The 11467-nt window shown below is 34.2% G+C and overlaps 1 protein-coding gene across 3 annotated transcripts in view; it reads right to left on the reverse strand.

The window, feature by feature from the left end:
• Positions 1-1322: 1322 nt before the first annotated feature.
• The window catches only part of LOC110831954 (uncharacterized), a 40630-nt gene continuing 30485 nt past the window's right edge, over positions 1323-11467 (reverse strand). For 2 of the 3 annotated variants that reach the window (XM_022068497.2, XM_022068496.2), the window contains 3 exons: positions 9162-10331; positions 8115-8395; positions 1323-7197 (listed from right to left, as the gene is read on the reverse strand). In XM_022068497.2, the coding sequence (XP_021924189.1) occupies positions 6501-7197; positions 8115-8395; positions 9162-10331 (2148 nt within the window). In that variant the 3' untranslated portion in view covers positions 1323-6500. Of the gene's footprint in view, positions 7198-8114; positions 8396-9161; positions 10332-10422; positions 11204-11467 lie in introns of those variants that run through there. The other variant, XM_022068495.2, reaches the window with a different exon arrangement.

Here is an 11467-nt window from a genome sequence, read left to right on the forward strand (position 1 = left end):
ATTAATAGATCAAATCGTAAAATACTATTAAGACTTGAACATGAAATGTAACTGAGTAAATCTAAAATACTAGTATTTAAGAAAGGAGGTGGACTATGTATGGCCATATATATATATCAAATGTCACTATTGAGTGGTTAGAAGTTCTCTGGAGCTTTTGTAACAGAAATCTGTCCATCTCTGATTGCAATGTAAAAACTCACAGATTTCCATATGTGCACTTCCTAACATGTTCATATTTGGGTGGTCGTGGATCCGAACATTGTTTAAGAGGCTGGCTATCAAGAATTATAAATTTACATTGTTCCTCTCAGTTCCAGCAGGCAGATTCTGGGACAGTACTTTAAGATTGGCTATGATCACTTCCTTTCACATCCCTTTCCTTTCATCTTTTATAATAATCCTACTATTCGAGCCTATGGAATTGGAAAAGTATCATTAAATTAATCTGGTTGACACATCATTAAATGAGAAAAGGATAGAAAAATTAATAGCCTGATGCATACGTTTTTCTTTCAACTCACTTTGGTGATAAATCAGAAATATTTCAAATGGTAACCTATACTCAAATCATAACACATTTAAAAACAAATTATTTAGAAGGTCACTAATGTGCAGGAGATACTGTTCAGTTTGAATGTTATTCTCTTGTTGTCACTCCTCTCAGTCACTGAGGACAAGGACAAGGTGCATAAAATAGAAGCACAATGGTGAAATGGCAGTTCTCCATCTAAATACTTAATCTCTAAAAAAATGAATGAATTTCGATAATATTTTACACTGAATGTTTGCACTTAAAACTATCAGTTGAATTTAATTTTAAATCATGTAAAACTACTCTGAAAAAAACCCGAAATCGAATATTACCAATTCTCTTGAAAAGAAAAAAAACCCCGTCATACGACAACTGGTATGTGACATAACATACAGATCTCATTAATATTTGCAACATTTAGTTGAAATGTTGCGAATAGCTGGTGGATGGAATTTACTGTAAATCATGAGACTAAAGAAATTACAAATCTGATAAACGTTGTCCGAAAGTGAAAATCATTTTCATGTGTGTTATGAATATCCACACATGGATGCAAGTCAACAACAAACATTAAAACAAAGTCTCATGAAACAATGTCCTCTTCTTTTGTACATACTCATGACAAATTATTTTTACAAACCTGTTGCTCATATATGGATACAAAGTAAATAATAACCTTCTTCTTCTTCTTTTTCTTCTATGGTTCTCCGGTCAACCAGTTCAATATAAAACATCAATTTAGTAATGACTGCATGCATATCCATAAAAATTTGATAAAAACAATAAATTTGCTAGATCAATACAACAGACACAAAACATTTCTTTAATTCAGCATGTTCTATACAAAGTTGCTTACCAGGACAGTGGTTCATATATTATATAATGTGTATAAAATATCTACATAATATTAAGGAATACATTGTGTTTTTCAATAAAGTCTTCATCCATATAAAGTTTTATTTTACCAGTAAGAAGATATTTTCTCAGGTATTATATATGGTTTGGTAACCACATCATTTCTTTTTATAATCACATTTTATATTTGGGTATGAATGTTTAACCTTTATCCGTAATGACAGACATATTTACACTGTGTACATGAATGTATTTCACATTACATAATTTTAATAAAAATAAATGTACTTAAAGGACACAACTAAAATATAATGACATCTTTATGCTTGAGAGTGCAAGTACCATCTGTTCACTTTCTAATTTTTCACCCTATGATACTGAGTGTTTTTCTGACCTTCTGCTGTAATCTTGAAACTTCTACAAAATCCAAACATAAAATATAAGAGCATACTTACAAAGGCCAGTTAAATATTAAGCAATAAGCTGTACTCTAATAATAGCCATACATATTTTACGTGATTAAAAAAGAATAAAACAGGCTGCTAAAAAGTATTGTATTAAATAAAATGTTTAACTTCAAAACTAGCACACATTTTCAAGGTCAAACTATTTTCATCAATCTGTTCTATGAACAAACACTTTCTGTGCACAGTGAGAGATCAGTTATCTATCACACACAGTGTGGTATATAAGGTAACAAGCTATTCTTGAAAACATGGTTATTTTGTTATTGTAAAGGTCACTTGTGCAAGCAGTATTAAAGCCCTACTGGTCAGTGTTTGAAGGAAATAAAGAGCAAATGAAAATAAACAATTTACACCAGTGGTCCCCAACGCGGTGTCCGCGGGTGCCATGGCGTCCGCCAAGGCTTTTCTTGGGTGCCCGCATTATTATGGAAAGAGGTTATACTAAATAATGAAGGCCGTTCAACCATGAACATTATAAAATCAAAGCTCAGATCTCGACTTACTGATGCCCATCTTGACGATTGTTTGCGAGCAGCAACATCATCCTACACTCCCAAATTTGAAAAACTGGCCGATGAAATGCAATGCCAAACATCACACTAACTTCCCACTTGAGTAATAATATTTGTACTTATAAAACTACGTATTTTTGATTGCGTGGTTTCTTGTATCATTAAACGTCGTGTTGTTTTTTGTATTATTTGGTGTCCATATCTTATTTGTCCAGAGAAAAGGAAATTTGGCTTTGTTAACTGGTTGGTGCCTGCCATGATCTCATAAACTCTCAAATGTGCCCGTAGGCACAAAAAGGTTGGGGACCACTGATTTACACTCTATTCTTGCCAACATACATAATACAATAGATATTTCAAAATGGTGTAAACCTTCAAATATTCCTTTAATGGGTTCTAATGAAGATGTGTTATGTTCAATACTGTATTGCTGTTCTTCTGGAGCACAATCAGCTCCTGAAATGTAGTGGACTCATTTTAGAATTTTAAACGATAGGCAACGTCCAGATGAATAACAATAATGGACTTCATATGTTCATTGGTTGCTTCTGTTCAAGGCTGCAAAACATGACTGATTATATCTTTAGAGTGTAGGGGTTCTTACACTTTATGGGTGTCACCTACACATATTTAAGTTATTCTTAACTTACCAATTAAGCAATAAGAATTTTGGTATGGAAAAAATATTAAAATATTCAATATGAATGCTTCTGTCTTATTTAACTTAATAATATAAGGCAAGATAAAAAGTCCTTTCACACACACACTCTTACATAAAATAATTGACTAACTCCATGGAACAGATACTTCCTTAAGATGATGACAGTTACTTGATCAAGAAATTCCCCAGTTTTTATGGCTCCCGAGTTTGGGTTATGTAGCACATTTGGAAGATGAGAAATGTTTATGAAGTTTTGGTTGAAAATATGAAGGGAAGAGACTACTTGGAAGAACCAGGCATAGACAGGATATCAAACTGGACCTCAGAGAAATCATGTGGAAGGATGTGAGGATTATTTAGGTCAGAACAGGGATTGGTGGCAGGTTCCTTAAAAACCACTAATGTCTTCACTGGCCAAACCATTATCATCTCAAGAAGGGCTCTCCATGATAACATTAGTTTTAGGATCAAAGAAATGACATACATCAAAACTTCATTTTAATTATTATTTTTGTTTCAGTTTTATCAAAAATAAACAAAATTCACCCAGACTTCAAATGTTAAATTCCTGATTAAAAGTAAAGAGAGGACCTCTGGGCTGAATGAAACATATCTTGAAGATGTGTGGGGGAATAAAGATAAAGCTCCATGCTTTATTAACCTTGGCACTAGATGGTGGTCAGCTTCATGCCCTGTCTGCTTTACCCCTGGGGAAGAAGTCCTCAATACCTAATGGATGGGAGACCTAGTAGGCTCTAGAACCAGTCTGGATTTGGTGGCACAAGACAAATCAGTGGCTCCACCAGGAACTGAATCCTGATCATATATCCCATAGCCAGTTCCTTTAAGTTCCTGAATAGGTAAATTAATTTAATAATATGGTTTTACAAGTATAACAAATAAATTGTATGTTAAATTTAATAGACTGAAAAATTTCTGTCCTGTATGGCTTCCATGTATGGACATCTCTGTAAGTTGGACACATTTTCGTGGAACCCCAAGTGTCCAACTTAGAGAGATTTTACTGTATAAAAATAATGACTCCTAAATTACATATAAAGTATATATTATGATTTGTATGACACTATACAAAATGTAATTTTTCATGGTAATTACATGCAATTAAGTCTTCCCAGGTGATGAATTGCATGTTGATATGAAGTAAGCTTTTCACCGTTTGGGAGAATCTCTATAATGTATCATTTTTATTCCATGTTAATGGTCAATTTTTCCAACATGGATTTTACAGTTGAATCTGCTTTTTTTTACATGCTCTTGAAAAATGTGAGAATGCAAACAAAAACATTAGTTGGGCATGTGAGAATGTTTCACAAGGGAAAGAGAAAAATCAGATTGTGGTCTAATGACAATATAATCTGTTTACTTACATGCACTAACTACTACTGTAGGCTTACTTGAATTAAGAATTAATAACAATAGTATTAATAATAATCTTTTTAAGCCCACTCCCATGCATTGTGCATTACACCCCAGCCTCAATAACATTTTCTAAAGTTAATTCCACCAATTTTCCTTTCCCCATCACAAAAAGAAAAATTCCATTTCTGTTAACACAGTCAGAACTCAAATGCAAGCACAGAACTGATGGAGTTAAAGCTGTGTCTTCTGCAATACTGTAGTCCAATTAAGGGTTCAGCAAAAGAATAGTTAAACACTTGCAATGCATTCCAATGATGGCTTCAATGTCCATAAGATAATCCTCCAGAGAGGAGGCATTCATCAGTCAGAAATTCAAAATAACAAAATATGTAACTGAAAAAGTTTCCCTGAAAAGCATCGAAGTTAAGTGCACGAACCTGTCCAACTTACAACAAAAGGGGTGTTCAAGTTCCAGGATAAAGGGGTGTCCAAGATATAGGGTATTCTGGACATGTAAAATTATAGCATATTCGCCGGTTCCAATTAGAAGCATCCAATATAAAGGGGTGTCCAGGATATAGGGATGTCCAAATTGAGGGGTTTTACTGTAGTTCCTTTTTAATGTCTCAGAAGACAAATATTATATGTTGCAATTACATAAGAAAGAAATTAAAACTATTAATATTTTTGAAGATTTAGAAACTATTAATAATTTAAACCCAGGAAAGGCTAATTCTGGAGACTGATGAAACCTGATTTATTCAGATTAGAGTTTGGCTGCATATCCATATGTCTCACACACATTGAATTTTAAGTCTTTCATATTTACAATAGTAAAGGTGTCATTTCAAGATTAATGTTACAAAATTCTCTCATATAGTTTGATTTTCGAGTAATGCTGTTATATTGTTCTAAATCTGAAACAGACATTTTATCCAACTACACAAAACCATTAAGTAAATTCAATTAATTTACACTTCTTTGATGCTTGCAACAAAGTACAGCCTCAAATCAAATTGTCAAAGATACTCATCTTAAGAAATAATATATACCCTAATTTAGTATATGAACTGGACCAAGAATTGAAGAGATAACAAATCTAGATAAAGTATAAAATATTTATATTTTAATTACAATTATAAAGTGTTTCTCACTGTTACCTTATATCAGTTAAAAATAAATGGCATCTTTGTTTGAGTTTGTAACAGTCTTCATTACTATATAATGATTATGTTGTACACTAACCACATACAACACATAAAATGTATGAAGAAGCCTCAATGAAAAGTCAACTGAAACTTCCTTTTGTTTATATCTGAACATTTCACTTCTTAATGGCTACAGATGTCTCTTCATTTGGGTGGCATATCACCAGATCAAACTGAAATGGTGCACTTATTGGGGAACAAATCAACATCATGGATTCTCTGAACTGAAAGGGTCTGTATTATGTGGAAAATTTAAGTACAGACAAACCTAAGGACCCAACTTCCTGCATTATAATGCTGGAATTTAGACTGTTTCAATTAACTTCAAATGAAAAACAATAAAACATGCAAAAATTAAGAAGTCAAACAACAGTATTATGAAATAAATCACAATTAAAAATAAACATCAGCTAAGTATACATGTATGAAATTTATGTATCTGATAATCCCATTAGCAACAAACTACTGTGTATCAGTTTTGAGGAACAGGTTTAACTTATATACTAAGGCCAGTCATAGTTAGGTTCACCGAGGTTTCCTTCTGCTTCTTCAGACAACTACCAGGACAGTACCGGAAGTAGGCCATAATACAAGTAGCTTTCTCCCTAAATATCACTTACGTACAATCCATCACCATCAATCACTAGTAATCATAATTATTGTCTTGATTTGCCTACCAACAAGAATAAAGTGTGCACAAAAATTAACAAGATCTTATTAAAGCATAAAAGACTTCCACTTTGAGAAAGAGACAATTTTATGAGGATGTATGCTGCTATAAATACATGAAAAGTGCATGCTGTATGTTCATTACAGACATCACATTGGACCTGCTGCCAATCATCAAGAATCTACTCTACTGTTATTTGCGAATAAGTGTTCTCAGTTATTGTCTGATGGAAACATATTAACACGAGGTGTCAGAGATGAATGAGGGTTTGGAACATTTGGAATGTGATGTGGGGGTTGACTGACAGGTGGGGGGAGTGAAGAGTGACCTCCAGTTAAACATGAAGGCAGAAGGTTCCTACCTACACTCTGTCCTGGGCCAAGCCCACCACCCAAAGTAGTCATATCTGATAAGATACGATGCTGATTTTCCAAAACTGCTGAAATGGGAACCATCTTCGCAACATTACTCTCCATTCCAGAACTTTCAATCATGTCACTGTCCATAACCTTCCCTCCAAAGATCATATGATGCCAGCTCTGCTGATGTTGATTGGTCTCTGCCCTTAAAGTAGTCAGTGTATGATGGTGAGGAGAAGTTGTGTTGCTAAGTGTTTTGCTGTCATTTTCGGAACCATGGAGGTGAGACTGGAGGAGAAGGTGTCCATCATTGACACCTCTTCGTCGGGAGATATCGGTTGGTAAGGGTGGGTTAGGTTGATGGAGAGACAGCTGACCAGTACCCAGTGAAACATTTGATGAAGACGGTGCTTGCTGATTCAGTTCATTGCTGATGAGATGACCAACCCATTTACGGCTATCATCAGAGTCACTTATTTTGTTATGGCTTAATGCAAGGTGGTCTTCAAGTTTTGGTTTACGATCAAAACCTGCACCACAAAGTTGGCATCTAAAAATACAAAAACAACAAAAGTAACAGAAATATTAGTACTAACACTGTTTTTCCTTCTCATGATGACAATAATGAGATGGTGACATAAGGTTGCTTGAGTTTGTAGTTGATTTGCCTACACTGGTTATACATAACTGTCAGCACTGCAAATAACAAACCAAATTTAAAACAATCTATTTCCACCCATCTTAATTTTTATTTTAAAAATGAAATAGCATAGTAAAATTATGATGACAATACTTACAAATATAAAAAATGTGTTTAAAGTTGTGATTACTCATGACACTGTACAGATATTACTAATGAAGAAGGGACTTAGATATTTTTTATACATTCTGTGTTTATACCACACAACTATATATTATACTCATGCATTATACATATGTAAGATACATGTTATATCATGATAAATATGCATCAGGTCCAACCCAAAGATCTCAGATTGACTTTTTTATGTTTGTAACAAAGAAAAATTGATACATGAAAACATTTATCATGGGCTCTTGTGAATACAGTAATGAACCTTTGGGTTCTATAAAAGATGGGTAACTGCTTGACTAGTTAAGTGACTATTAGCTTCTCAAGAAATTCCCTGCCTCTTATGGAACCTAAAAGTTCATTACTATGTTCACGAGAGCCAACCACCAGTCCATATCCTGTCCTAAATAAAAGTAATGCACACCCTCCAACCATATTTCCCTACAATCCACTTTATCATCATCCCATCTACATCTAGGACCCAAGGCCCTTTATAAAATCTGTGAAATAAATACTGCAACATTTCATCGTATAAAGTGTGAAGGTAAGAAATTTAAGAAGGAGAACTCTTTCATCTAGAAAATAAAATCAAAATCAAAAAATCACTTATAAATACAGATGCAGATGATAACATAATTTCCAAGAAGACAATGTACCTGTGTATTTTCTTGAAACTACCTTCCCTGGCATTGGCTCCCAAAGGATCATGAATACGATTGTGCGCAACCAAGTTATAACGTTCAGCAAATCTTTTACCACATGTCTGGCACTGATATGGGCGCTCCCCTGTATGAACACGGGAATGGCGCTTAAGATGTGAGCCTGACAAAAGTGCCAACCCACAGACCTTACACTTGTAGCTCTTCTGACCAGTGTGTGCCAGTGTATGCATGTTGAAACTTGTGTGATGAACAAAACGCTTGCCACAAAGTTCACACTAGAAAGAAGTCAGATTTATATCACATTAGATTTTAAAACAGTCATCTTTCAGACACGAAAATTATTTAATTTTTTTACTGCAGACAGGTTGTTTGTCCCAAGAATTTCAAACTCTATTTGCAGAAACAAAGATGTTAGTCTTCTATCAGACAGAAATCAAACATTGGAAATTACCTGCATGATAATAATAAGTGATGGAAATAGAGTGAAATATGAATGAACAGGCAATGCATTTAAAAGCATAAAACATTAAAGAAATAAAACAAATGAGTTCTCAAATATAACTGCTTATCTGGCAATATGGAACTATTACCAAACATACCTCTGAATATAGGTATTTAAAATTACACTGTATAAATCAGTCATGCCTAAATTACAAGGCTACAGTGGTTATTTTTATAGCTTGCATTCTGCATAATGGAAATGACACCACTTAATAAATGCAATAAAAATAAAATAATGTGGCACTCCTTACTCTAAGACTGCAGCTAAAGATCTATTAAAATCATACTGACTTGACTACATTAATAACTGATAGCTATATAATGACTGAAATATAATACCACTGCTGGTAAATTTGCAAAAATATGTAATCTAATGCCTTGATTACCACAGGAATGTCAGACTTGGATGAATCCTGCGTCTACTTGCATTACTATCCGCTCACCTCATTCAAGAGAACTAACAAAACCTACCTCTGGTTATATTACTGAAAAATAAATTAAATTATCAACATTTGTTTAGCACAATTTAGTGAATAATACCTGAAATGGTGCTTCCCCAGTATGAATGGGCAAATGCCTCTGAAGGGCTCCTTTCTGAGTAAATGCTTTATTGCAGAATGGGCAGCTGAACGGATTGATGCCATTGTGCATGCCCACATGGATATCAAGAGCAGCTTTATGCTTATATGCTTGTCCACAGATCTCACAGATAAATGGCCTCTCATCACTATGTGTTGCTACATGGGATTTGAATTCACTCATTGTTCTCCACATTTTACCACAAATAGTACACTCATGTTTTGGTGGTTTTGGAAAAGGATCTCTCTTCTTTGGTTTCTTCTCCTTAGCACCTCCTCGGCTATTTCTTTTCCTTTCACCACTTTCAGTCTTTCTTTTGACTGGTTTAGAGCGAGAGGATTTGGGTTCTACTTTTACAAATGGGACATGGTCATTACTTTCTTCTTTCATGACATCATTTTCAGAGCTTTGCTCTTCCTTTGTAACATTTCCATTTGAATCTTCCTTCTCAACTTTTGTGGAAAGAAGAGCATCTTCACTGTCTGTATCTCTCTCTTTATCCTCTTTTTCTTCATTCCTCATATCAAATACATCCTCATCCATCTTCCACTCAAAATCATCATCACTTGAACTACTGCTGTCTGACTGACTACCATCAGGGTCACCTTCTGCTTTATCACTATTTCCTTTTACATGACTGGCCACCTCTTTTAATGTAGCTGGGGTAAGTGATACTGCAACAGTTTCTAAAGGAATGTGACACACTTCTATGATATTTTCAACAGATACATCTTTTCCATGTTGTTTTAATGCATGAATTCCTGCTCCAGATTTTGATCCAAATCTTTTGCCACAGTCCCTGCACTGATATGGTTTTGCGCCACCATGTGATAAAAGATGCTGTTTCACTTCACACGGACGGCGGAAGAGACGACCACAGAGCCTACAAGGATGAACATAACGTCGTCTTCTTCGTGCATCCTTCGTTTTTATCTCATATTGTTTTCCTGATGTAGAGGTACTAGTTTTGTTACTTTCTGCTACATTTACTTGTGGTTTTGCATTTTGGGATTTCTTTCGAGGATTGCCTTTTCTTTTACTACGGTCCTTATTATTATTACTGCTGGATTTATCAACATCTTGATTGTCAGATGCAGTGATGTCATTGTATTTTGATTCATCTTCACTATTCTACAACACAGAATGTGTGATTACAATGTTTCCAATGAAAAGTAAAAATTAACTTAATATTATATTCAATTATTGACATAGTACAACTTACCAGTGATTGGGAAGCATTTTTTCCTTCTGGTTCATTTCCTATGAATTCACACTTTTCAACCTTCAAGGCATTTATGCAATCTATAGATTCATTGTTATGCTGATCATCAGTCTGGCATCCTATACCTTGAACATCCTCCAAATCATACCCATTTTCATGACAACTTCTAGCAAAACAAGTTAAGATATCTTTCTTTAACTTTATGCACTTTTCCTCTGAATAATCTAATTCTTCAAACAATGCAAAACATTTTGTACAAATAAAGGTGCTAGGTATTGAGGACTGTTCTACATTTCTACGTATCACTTTCTGAATAGAATTTGCAAGTAAAGTGCCACTGTGAGGAATAACAGTATAAAATATACTATAGCTTGCATTGACTGACACTTCAACATTACATATTAAACAGTTCAACTGCTTTACATTTTCACCATCACTCATCTTAAAAGCACTTTCAAAAGCGATTTAGAGTAAATCAAAACACTAAAATAATTTCCATTTGTGTGACAGGTAAGGTTAGATTGTACAGGGGTGACCTTGCAGTGACAACAATGGCCCAGGTCTTCTTCGCTATTTACAGACTCAAATATTTAACGTGTCGAGACACTCAAAACTGTAAAGTTATGTTATTAAATATGGCATCACCTGAAGTAGTTTATGCAGCCTTAACAAGTTTCAAAAGATTACAAAATTAGATTGAAAACAAACGTAACAACTTGTCTTTTTTTGTCGACCCCTTTACACCGGATACTATATTGACATGATATCTATTGCAGCCAACATAACTAGACAACTTACATTTCTTACAAAATAAGTTCACACTTTTAAATGTAAGACACATAACTAAGAATATAATATAGTAATAAGTATTACATTATCACTACTACTGCACGGCAAAAACTAAATTAACGGTTATGAAACAGATGCATATTCATTTTGTAGGTTGGTGTAAATGCAAATATTTTGTGGTAATCTTTCTTTTGTTATTGAACTAGTGGAAGAAAATAAATGTCCTTCACGAAAATAAATCTAACGTTAATTACTC

Source organism: Zootermopsis nevadensis, unplaced genomic scaffold (genome assembly GCF_977971745.1).
Source record: "Zootermopsis nevadensis isolate Lab colony 2312 unplaced genomic scaffold, Znev_1.0 Znev_ptg000024l, whole genome shotgun sequence".
Classification (NCBI taxonomy): domain Eukaryota; kingdom Metazoa; phylum Arthropoda; class Insecta; order Blattodea; family Termopsidae; genus Zootermopsis; species Zootermopsis nevadensis.